Source organism: Coregonus clupeaformis, unplaced genomic scaffold (genome assembly GCF_020615455.1).
Source record: "Coregonus clupeaformis isolate EN_2021a unplaced genomic scaffold, ASM2061545v1 scaf0160, whole genome shotgun sequence".
Taxonomy (NCBI): domain Eukaryota; kingdom Metazoa; phylum Chordata; class Actinopteri; order Salmoniformes; family Salmonidae; genus Coregonus; species Coregonus clupeaformis.
In genome coordinates, this window is record NW_025533615.1 from 102,501 (window position 1) to 114,769 (window position 12,269).

The following is a 12,269-nucleotide window of genomic DNA, read 5'->3' on the forward strand; positions in this document are numbered from 1 at the left end:
TTTCATGCCTATAGCTGTTCTGTTCTGGTCCTGTTCTGGTCCTGTTTCATGTCTATAGCTGTTCTGTTCTGGTCCTGTTCTGGTCCTGTTTCATGTCTATAGCTGTTCTGTTCTGGTCCTGTTCTGGTCCTGTTTCATGTCTATAGCTGTTCTGTTCTGGTCCTGTTCTGGTCCTGTTCTGGTTCTGTTCTGGTCCTGTTCTGGTCCTGTTCTGGTCCTGTTCTGGTCCTGTTCTGGTTCTGTTCTGGTCCTGTTCTGGTCCTGTTCTGGTCCTGTTCTGGTCCTGTTCTGGTTCTGTTCTGGTCCTGTTCTGGTCCTGTTCTGGTCCTGTTCTGGTTCTGTTCTGGTCCTGTTCTGGTCCTGTTCTGGTCCTGTTGTAAAACACTGTGATGTTCCCTTACACAACAAACCAACCTCTTCATAAATACAGCTGTCTGTTGCTTCATAAATACAGCTGTCTGTTGCTTCATAAATACAGCTGTCTGTTGCTTCATAAATACAGCTGTCTGTTGCTTCATAAATACAGCTGTCTGTTGCTTGCATAAATACAGCTGTCTGTTGCTTGCATAAATACAGCTGTCTGTTGCTTGGGAGTCTTGTTTAGGTTTAGTTAGACAAAGCTTCTTTGCTTAGATAAACCATAGATAGAGGTCCTATTGTGTTAGGTTGTGAGGTTGTGTAATTAAGGTTGGCTTCCCACAAATAGAGCTATGCTGTCTGTTGCTTGAGAATCCTTGTTAATGTTCAGTTAGACAAAGCTTCTTCAGAGATAGATTGTGTTATTGAGAGGTTCGTCTCCACAGAATACAGCTAGCTTGACAGTCGTTAGAGCTGATCATTGATAAGAGATACTATTGCGTTTTGTTTCTTCCCCCAGGTGATCTCTCGGGAACTCTTAACTGAGTGATTCATTGATTGGTCTTACCTGTGATGAGCACCTTGGGATGGTCTGTCTCGGAGAAGGACACGGAGTGGAAGCTGGCGTCCGAGGTGACCTGGCGGGGCGAGAAGCTGATGGTCCGTACGGCCACTGTGATTGGCTGACAGCCACATCCTGAGCTCAGGAGGGCGTGCTTAGCCACCTTGCTGAGTGTTCTGATAACAGGCATCTTCACAGTCACCTAAAGGAGGAGGACGAGGACAGTGTAAGGACCCCACTCACCTGAATACTTTACAAATAGGTAGAATGCTTTTGTTGTCAAAGACTCAAACTTATGGTTCGGAAATACATTACCTATAATAATGCATTTATTTGCTAGCCACAGATACAATTAAAACATTGACATATTGGATCATCAATCAGATACATTGCACCATCAAGCTTTCGCTTGCGCTGATTTGCAGGCCCAGGACAGGAGGCCTCGAATGTTGTCATCCTTGGACGGCCAAGTGCCAATTACTCAGCAGCAGTACCGGTGTCTCATGACAGAGACACACTGTACTAAGTACTGTGAGTTTGCCGTGCCAAAACCAACACTGGACATGCCCGGGAACTCACACGATTCCGAGAAAAGAGACGTGGAAAAAAATGTGACCTCTAACAGGATTGGAATGAGAGAGCGAGCGCTGTGCTTGCTCAGCAGTCGTGGCATAATTTGGTTAAGCCACAGTCTTTGTCCCAAATGGCACCCTGCTATTCCCTATCTAGTGCACTACTTTTGACCAGAGCCTTATCAGGGAATAGGGTGCCATTTGGGACGAAGCCACAGTGTGATTCAGTCTGCTACCTACGGCACCTTCAGAAAGTGTTCACACCCCTTTACTTATTCCACATGTTGTTGTGTTACAGCCTGAATTAAAAATGGATTAAATATAGTATTTTCTCACCCATCTGCACACAATACCCCAAAATGACAAAGTAAAAAAAAAAAAAGCAAATTGATTGAAAATTAAATACAGAAATATCTAATGTACATAAGTATTCACACCCCTGTGTCAATATTTTGTAGAAGCAGCTTTGGTAGCCATTACAGCTGTGAGTCATTCTGGGTAAGTCTAAGAGCTTTCCATTCCTGGATTGTGCAATATTTGCTCATTATCCTTTTTAAAATTCTTCAAGCTCTGTCAAATTGGTTGTTGATCAATGCTAGACAACCATTTTCAGGTCTTGCCATAGATTTAAGTATATTTAAGTAGGTGTGATGGTGTGGGGGTGCTTTGCTGGTGACACTGTCAGTGATTTATTTAGAATTCAAGGCACACTTAACCAGCATGGCTACCACAGCATTCTGCAGCGATACGCCATCCCATCTGCTTTGGGCTTAGTGGGACTATCATTTGTTTTTCAACAGGACAATGACCCAACACACCTCCAGGCTGTGTAAGGGCTATTTGACCAAGAAGGAGAGTGATGGAGTGCTGCTTCAGATGACCTGGCCTCCACAATCATCTGACCTCAACCCAATTGAGATGGTTTGGGATGAGTTGGACCACAGAGTGAAGGAAAAGCAGCCAACAAGTGCTCAGCATATGTGGGAACTCCTTCAAAACTGTTGGAAAAGCATTCCAGGTGAAGCTGGTTGAGAGAATGCCAAGAGTGTGCAAAGCTGTCATCAAGGCAAAAGGTGGCTACTTTGAAGAATCTCAAATATATATTTTGATTTGTTTAACACTTTTCTGGTTACTACATGATTCCATATGTGTTATTTCATCGTTTTGATGTCTTCACTATTATTCTACAATGTAGAAAATAGTAACAAATAAAGAAAAACCATTGAATGAGTAGGTGTGTCCACATTTTTGACTGGTACTGTATGTTATCGGCCAAGTGGGAGCATCATGGTAGCCTGCATACAAGTCAGAGTGAATGGATAAAAAAATAATGAGTGAACGGATTAGGCTGGCTCCACCATGACCTCTAAGGGGCTCCGTAGAATTAGGCACTCATCATTAGTTCTGTCATTCTACAGAGATTAAATTAGGTTACATTGTAACGCAAATTAATTTCAACAACTTGCTGATGCAATTTCCTAGTTGCTACATTGTTTCCAAGGCCATTAGCTTTATTGGACTATCAAATTGAGCGCAAGTGAGACAAAGTATCCTTTCAACCTAAAAACGAAGCAAAGCGAAATCCATGGTTAGGCCTACTACAGCATAACCCATACCCTAGACCTGCTGCACTAACTGGACACGCTAGTCATACATTTAATGAATGCCTATTTATTGCTCAGAGAATAATATATTTTCCATTTTGCTTGGCTCTTACCTTAAAGTCGGATAAGCTTCCGAAAGGAACGAAAAGTAAATTTAAGGTACAATTATACTGCCTTGCCTTCGCTCTCTTAGCCAATCAGCGACCCTGCCTTCACTCTCTTAGCCAATCAGCGACCCTGCCTTCGCTCTCTTAGCCAATCAGCGACCCTGCCTTCACTCTTTTAGCCAATCAGTGACAGAGGAGTGTATACGAGGCTAGCGTGCATGGAAACAGACCGTGGCTGCATGGTGACATTGGCTACAAACTTTTCAAGGTTTACCAGACAGATCCCCACTGGACACAGACGTCAGTTCAACCTAGACTGGACACAGACGTCATTTCAACCTCTAGTTTTGATTTACATTTGGTTGAGTTTTCAACTAAAGCAAATTCAACGTGAAATCAACAAAACATGTCACCGTGTAATTGGATTTAGGTTACAAGTTATGTGGGCAAAAAATACGAAATTCCCCTGCAATTAGTTTTCCACATTGATTCAACGATTCAATTGATTTTTGTTGTTGAAATGACGTAGAAGCAAAGTTGATTAAACCAGTTTTTGCCAAGTGGGATGAGATTATGAGACATATAGGAAACGGTTTAGGGCACTGGGATTCCTGTTCCCCTCTCAGAACTGACTTGACATGCTAAATAATCAAGATTTAAAAAAATTCTCCATAGGCCTATGCTTGTAGTCTGATGTACAGTAGCACTGAAATAGCACTGAAATAGCACTGAAATAGCACTGAAATAGCATTGTAATAGCACTAAAATAGCATTGTAATAGCACTGAAATAGCATTGTAATAGCACTGAAATAGCACTGAAATAGCACTGAAATAGCATTGTAATAGCACTGAAATAGCACTGAAATAGCACTGAAATAGCATTGTAATAGCACTGAAATAGCATTGTAATAGCACTGTAATAGCACTGAAATAGCACTGAAATAGCACTGAAATAGCACTGAAATAGCATTGTAATAGCACTGTAATAGCACTGAAATAGCACTGAAATAGCACTGAAATAGCACTGAAATAGCATTGTAATAGCACTGAAATAGCATTGTAATAGCACTGAAATAGCACTGAAATAGCATTGTAATAGCACTGAAATAGCACTGAAATAGCACTGAAATAGCACTGAAATAGCATTGTAATAGCACTGAAATAGCACTGAAATAGCACTGAAATAGCACTGTAATAGCACTGTAATAGCACTGAAATAGCACTGAAATAGCACTGTAATAGCATTGTAATAGCACTGAAATAGCACTGAAATAGCACTGAAATAGCACTGTAATAGCACTGTAATAGCACTGAAATAGCACTGAAATAGCACTGAAATAGCACTGAAATAGCACTGAAATAGCACTGAAATAGCATTGTAATAGCATTGTAATAGCACTGTAATAGCACTGAAATAGCACTGAAATAGCATTGTAATAGCACTGAAATAGCACTGAAATAGCATTGTAATAGCACTGAAATAGCACTGAAATAGCACTGAAATAGCACTGAAATAGCATTGTAATAGCACTGTAATAGCACTGAAATAGCACTGAAATAGCATTGTAATAGCACTGAAATAGCACTGAAATAGCACTGAAATAGCATTGAAATAGCACTGTAATAGCACTGTAATAGCACTGAAATAGCACTGAAATAGCACTGAAATAGCATTGTAATAGCACTGAAATAGCACTGAAATAGCACTGTAATAGCACTGTAATAGCACTGAAATAGCACTGTAATAGCACTGTAATAGCACTGAAATAGCACTGAAATAGCACTGAAATAGCACTGAAATAGCATTGTAATAGCACTGAAATAGCACTGAAATAGCACTGTAATAGCACTGTAATAGCACTGAAATAGCACTGAAATAGCACTGAAATAGCACTGAAATACACATAGGTTTAACTCAGTCAGATAGACCCATGTCAGATCCAATAACAAGTGCCAGTTGCTTTGTAATGTATCTCTCTATCCAAGTAGGCCTAGTCTCATTCACTCAGTCTCATTTGTCTAATTCAATAAAGGCTGTTCATTTGGTCTGCGTCTGCCAAGAATATCCAAACATATAGCCATGTAGTCATTGGCCTCATTTTCCCACAGTTGCAACTGTCCTAGGTACTCATTTTACACACTGAACGAATTCCTCTTGTAGGCAAATTAGCGGCCTCATCAATCTCCATCTGTTGAGCCAAGCCTAACACATTGAGCCAGTGAGAACGTCTAGCAAGCCAAAGGTTGTGTGTTCAAATCTCATCACGGACAACTTTAGCATTTTAGCTAATTAGCAACTACTTACTACTTTACACCTACAGTTTTTTTTGTTTTGAATTTGATTAGAATTATTCTTTCTCTTTGTAGAGCTTATCAATAATAAATGTAATCTTGCTTATTGACAATGTTTGGCATGTCCATGCTCAGCCATAATGTAATTTACAGTAGGCCTAGCCCCTACATCACTGTGAATGCTATGTATATGCAGTTGAAGTCTGAAGTTTACGTACACTTAGGTTGGAGTCATTAAAACTTGTTTTTCAACCACTCCACAAATGTCTTGTTAACAAACAATAGTTTTGGCAAGTCGATTAGGACATCTACTTTGTGCATGACACAAGTAATTTTTCCAACAATTGTTTACAGACAGATTATTTCACTTATAATTCACTGTATCACAATTCCAGTGGGTCAGAAGTTTACATACACTAAGTTGACTGTGCCTTTAAACAGCTTGGAAAATTCCAGAAAATGATGTCATGGCTTTAGAAGCTTCTGATAGGCTAATTGACATCATTTGAGTCAATTGAAGGTGTACCTGTGGATGTATTTCAAGGCCTACCTTCAAACTCAGTGCCTCTTTGCTTGACATCATAGGAAAATCAAAAGAAATCAGCCAAGACCTCAGAAATAAAATTGTAGACCTCCACAAGTCTGGTTCATCCTTGGGAGAAATTTCCAAATTCCTGAAGGTACCACGTTCATCTGTACAAACAATAGTACGCAAGTATAAACACCATGGGACCACGCAGCCGTCATACCGCTCAGGAAGGAGACGCGTATTGTCTCCTAGAGATGAACGTACTTTGGTGCAAAAAGTGCAAATCAATCCCAGAACAACAGCAAAGAACCTTGTGAAGATGCTGGAGGAAACAGGTACAAATGTATCTATATCCACAGTAAAACGAGTCCTATATCGGCATGACCTGAAAGGCCGCTCAGCAAGGAAGAAGCCACAGCTCCAAAACCGAAATTAAAAAGCCGGACTACGGTTTGCAACTGCACATGGGAACAAATATCGTACTTTTTGGAGAAATGTCCTCTGGTCTGATGAAACAAAAATAGAACTGTTTGGCAATAATGACCATCGTTATGTTTGGAGGAAAAAGGGGGTGGCTTACAAGCCGAAGAACACCATCCCAACCGTGAAGCACGGGGGTGGCAGCATCATGCTGTGGGGGTGCTTTGCTGCAGGAGGGCCTGGTGCACTTCACAAAACAGACTGCATCATGAGGAAGGAAAATGATGTGTATATATTGAAGCAACATCTCAAGACATCAGTCAGGAAGTTAAAGCTTGGTCGCAAATGGGTCTTCCAAATGGACAATGACCCCAAGCATACTTCCAAAGTTGTGGCAAAATGGCTTAAGGACAACAATGTCAAGGTATTGGAGTGGCCATCACAAAGCCCTGACCTCAATCCTAATTTGTGGGCAGAACTGAAAAAGCGTGTGCGAGCAAGGAGGCCTACAAACCTGACTCAGTTACACCAGCTCTGTCAGGAGGAATGGGCCAAAATTCACCCAATTTATTGTGGGAAGCTTGTGCAAGGCTACCCGAAACGTTTGACCCAAGTTAGACAATTTAAAGGCAATGCTACCACATACTAATTGAGTGTATGTAAACTTCTGACCCACTGGGAATGTGATGAAAGAAATAAAAGCTGAAATAAATCATTCTCTCTACTATTATTCTGACATTTCACAATCTTAAAATAAAGTGGTGATCCTAACTGATCTAAAACAGGGAATTTTTACTAGGATTAAATGTCAAGAATTGTGAAAAACTGAGTTTAAATATATTTGGCTAAGGTGTATGTAAACTTCCGACTTCAACTGTACTTACCGTGTTGGCTTCCCCTAACCGTAACCCCTAGTTCTAGCTAACGTTAGCTTTAGCCACCTAGCTAACATTAGCAACAACAAATTGGAATTCGTAACATATTATGCGTTTTGCAAATTCGTACCGTTTGAACATTTAGCAAATTCGTAACATATTGTACAAATTGCAATTTGTAACATATATTTTACGAATAACAATTTGTAACATATCATACGACTTGTAATTCATAACATATCATCCGGAAAGGATGATAGACATCCAGATATAAATAGATAGCCTACCGTATGAAACGTAACCTCCACTAAATAGAGGGTCTCGGATTTATGTACAGAATAATACGAAATGCTCTGAGACCAGGTTGAGCCAAGAACTGGCTATATATAAACACAGCATGCCTATAGGATAAGGCCCAGCCCAGCCAATGACTGGCTATATAAACACAGCATGCCTATAGGATAAGGCCCAGCCCAGCCAATGACTGGCTATATAAACACAGCATTCCTATAGGATAAGGCCCAGCCCAGCCAATGACTGGCTATATAAACACAGCATTCCTATAGGATAAGGCCCAGCCCAGCCAATGACTGGCTATATAAACACATCATTCCTATAGGATAAGGCCCAGCCCAGCCAATGACTGGCTATATAAACACAGCATTCCTATAGGATAAGGCCCAGCCCAGCCAATGACTGGCTATATAAACACAGCATTCCTATAGGATAAGGCCCAGCCCAGCCAATGACTGGCTATATAAACACAGCATTCCTATAGGATAAGGCCCAGCCCAGCCAATGACTGGCTATATAAACACAGCATTCCTATAGGATAAGGCCCAGCCCAGCCAATGACTGGCTATATAAACACAGCATTCCTATAGGATAAGGCCCAGCCCAGCCAATGACTGGCTATATAAACACAGCATTACTATAGGATAAGGCCCAGCCCAGCCAATGACTGGCTATATAAACACAGCATTCCTATAGGATAAGGCCCAGCCCAGCCAATGACTGGCTATATAAACACAGCATTACTATAGGATAAGGCCCAGCCCAGCCAATGACTGGCTATATAAACACAGCATTCCTACATGCTAAGGCCCAGCACAGCCAATGTTTTTTGTTTTGTTTGTTTGTTGCAGCATCACTATGAAGTAGATTATAGCTTCTAGAACACAGAAGGATGTGTTTCATTTCTGTATCTTACTTTACCAAGTAAATGCCAAAACGTTTCCATAGATCGTGAGTTTCAAATCAAATGTTATTTGTCACATGCTTGGTAAACAGGTGTGGACTAACAGTGAAATGCTTATTTTACGGGTCCTTCTCAACAATGCAGAGAGAGAGAAAATAGAGAAATAATAGAAAAGCAATAACACGTAATAATAAAAGTAATAATAAATACACGATGAGTAACGATAACTTGGCTATATACACGGGGTAGCGGTACTGAGTCGATGTGCAGGGGTAGGAGGTAATTGAAGTAGATATGTACATATCAATCAATCAATCAAATTGTAATTATAAAGCCCTTTTTACATCAGCAGATGTCACAAACCCAGCCTAAAACCCCAAAACAGCAAGCAATGCAGATGTAGAAGCACCTATAATATATTGATGTGCGATATTGAGTCATTTCATCTTACTATCCAAAGGGAATGCATGCAGGCGGCTATACAAGCTGCAAAGGCGTCAATTTCCTCCTTAACTCTATTTAATAGAGAGAAGGCGAGATAAAAAAACGGCCAAAATATGTAAAATACTTTCTTTATGAAACACTGTTTACCACCACCATGCTAGAATAGCTAATGCTAGTCCCGGATGTTGCATATCACTTTCAGCCAATCGGTTGTTTTTCCCGCCTTCTCCCCATTAAATCAAGTTGAGGAAATCGATGCCTTTGTAGTTGAACGGAGAATGTTTTATGTAAGGAACTGGTCCACGGGGGATAAGTGTATAGCCGGCTGCATGCATTGCCTTTGGACGGTAAGATGAAACTACTCAATATCGCCATCTGCCGGGCTTTGGGCTACTCCTCACCCTGGGTCATATGAACGGTGTCCCGGGAGTGATTGGAAAAGCCTATACCGAACAAACCCCAGTATATATGCCACATAAGCGAAAGGCTATAAGCCACATTGGCATGGTTTCATTTCAAGCATTAGTGTTATTTCTTCTTCTCTCTGTTTTCTTATTTGCGTAGGATACATTTTTTTGCGCGAAGATTAGTTGTGCCAACAGTGGAATCGATCGAGTTGCTTTAATTCTACTAGATTGCTAGTTTCGAGAAGTAATAGCAATAAGCCACAGTGTCTATAATAAAGTTATTTATAATACGCCCTTAAAATAAAAGTCCTAATTTGCGTCAGAATAAAAAACTAAATGTTCTCCCATGTAACTGTCAATTCTGCTTCAAGAAATGTGAATAAAATCCCAATTTAACGTAATACATTAAAATGAATAATGACTCACCAAATAAATAGTCTGGATCTTTATACAATTCAAAAAAGATAAGAGTGTCCGTTGTTTCTTTGCGCCTTGATTACGTATAGAAAAAGGATGCTTCTCCTCGAGCTTGTCTAAATGACGACACCCATAAGTTATTTCCTTCGACTATTGTATCAGCCCCAGACGTGAGGGTTATATATCAGCAGAAGCCATCTGGGTTCAAGAGAAGCCGGTTTCCTCTCGGATTGGCGGAGCCTCGGAGGTGCGGTCCCACTCCCGGGGCTGAGACCACTCCCACATGACGTCACTGCACCGACTGGAGTTGCGCGCGTACTGATTTAGTTCGGTCAGAATATTGACTGAGCCAGCAGACCGCCTCAAGTGTAGTCACGAGTTCCTCCTGTCCTTAGAATGTGTGTGTGTGTGTGTGTGTGTGTGTGTGTGTGTGTGTGTGGTGCTGTTTCTGCACACACCCGCAATTGCTAATAACCCATCCGCAACCGCCCGACTACATGTGAAAATCTGTTGCCCCACCCAACCCGCAAATATAGAACATGCGCTATAGACTATAGTCAAAGACGGCAGAACGATTTTTTGACAGGGGGGTGTAGGATTCTTTTTTGCCTGATTTAGTTTCTGCTTATAATTTCCGATATTTTGGAAGGCTTTTTTTTGTCAACTTGTCTATAATTAGATTTAGGGGAGAAAATTCAATAACGCAAAAAAATATATGAAAAAAATAAATACTTATTTTCTGTGCAAAATGTCCAAATGACATCAGTTTGACCGGTTGTAAGGAAAAATAAAGCTGTCAAACGACCCAACGTGTTTCTGATTTCAGTTCAGCTTTGATGTATATTTTATATGGTTAAAATACTATCCGTTTTTATGAATACATTTACATTTTTAACATTTACATCATTTAGCAGACGCTCTTATCCAGAGCGACTTACAAATTGTAATGAATTTGAGCTATGCCCTTCATCACTATGGTCAAACATTTCAGAATAAATAGTTGCTACAATGTCCCTTTTTTGGGCGACCGGAACAAATTCACATAGAATTGTTATAAATGTGTCACTCAGAGCACGCCAGCTTGTGCTCCAAAAAACGAGTTAACTGGGGTTCGTTCAGCCATCCCTACGGCGAAATAAGTGTTTTGGAATAAACGCTGAAAATAATGTCTGAGGTAAGTCCCAGATCTTATACTTGTCGTCTGAGATGGCAGTCAGTTACCATGACCTTTATGAATTATGAAGCCTTTGTGCTTATTACATTGTATAATTTCTGTTAGCTGATGCCTCAGAACATAAGATCTAAGCAGGTGTTTACCACCTGCTACATTTGGCGTTTCTCCCAAAACAGCCAATCATTTTCTAAATAGAATTTGCCCAACGAACCAATGGCGCCATTTCTATGGTTCCCGTTTAGCACACTACCATTAGACTGCTGAAAATACAATATTTTTTGTTATTGAGTATGTATTTCACAGCGGTTTAGATGGTACAATGACACAGCTTGTTTTAGCAACCAGGAAATGGCAGAGCGATTTCAGCATATTGCACGTTTAGGACCCTCAATGGAGAATGCAAGTCACCATCCGAGTTGTCCCCAACACCCAAGTCTTCCCTCAAAAGCTACATAAACAAGACACTGACAGAACAACTTTTGTCAGAATGCAACTAGCGACAAACATTTTCCATCTGAAGTGCCTTTTTATTGCGGCTCCAAGGTGCTCAGTGTCTTTGTTGGTAAGTGTTTTGAGTTTTAGATCTTGTTGAACGCAACCACATCCATAGACTGGACATAGTCCTCGAAGGCTGTGATCTGTTCTTCCAGCTGGTCTGTTCCCACCTTGTCGTCCTCCACCACACCCCCCGATCTGCAGCTTCTTGATGCCATAGCCCACTGGTACCAGCTTGGACTGTCCCCAGAGCAGATGCTTTTATGATGAAGACAGCACCTCTGCAGATTGTATCTACCTGAGCATTGCATTCTCTCAAGATGCAGAAATAAATAAATCATATTTCTCCACTGTTCGCAAGTCCACATTTTGTCTACATTTGGTGTATAATTTTACTGCAAGAAAATGCTTAATTCTGCTGGAGTTATTATTAAGGTTATGTGAGCGGTTATACGCCTACAGTCAGTGTCCAGATTTCAGTTTCCATTTAACCCATCTAAACAGTAGGCTACAGTTCCCTTGATCGTGCCATAGGCCTATTTGAAGTCACATCTTGTGACTGTCGAATTTGTATAGCGCCTCACAATCATTACACATAACATAGCCGGCACTGCAACTGGCTGTGTAGGCTATTGACGCACATACATTTAAGCCCTAAAGTTTAGGCTTATGTATTAATACCAGATAACCTAAAAAAAAATGAAAGAAAAACCTAAATGTAGCCTATAGATATAAATTGCACAAGAATGATACATTTATGGATTTTTTTAAGGTATTGTTTCTCTTTATTCAAACCGCCCGCCACCCACCCGCCC

At 40.7% G+C, this 12,269-nt stretch overlaps 1 protein-coding gene across 1 annotated transcript in view; it reads right to left on the reverse strand.

Annotated features, from left to right (window-relative positions):
• LOC121552078 (L-threonine 3-dehydrogenase, mitochondrial) overlaps positions 1 to 9,983 on the reverse strand; it is a 26,776-nt gene extending 16,793 nt beyond the window's left edge. Inside the window, exons 1-2 of the mRNA XM_041864771.2 lie at positions 9,795 to 9,983; positions 926 to 1,121 (exon numbers count right to left, since the gene is read on the reverse strand). Coding sequence (XP_041720705.1) covers positions 926 to 1,109 — 184 coding nt within the window. The 5' untranslated portion in view covers positions 1,110 to 1,121; positions 9,795 to 9,983. The remainder of the gene's footprint in view (positions 1 to 925; positions 1,122 to 9,794) is intronic.
• Between the last annotated feature and the right edge of the window lie 2,286 nt (positions 9,984 to 12,269).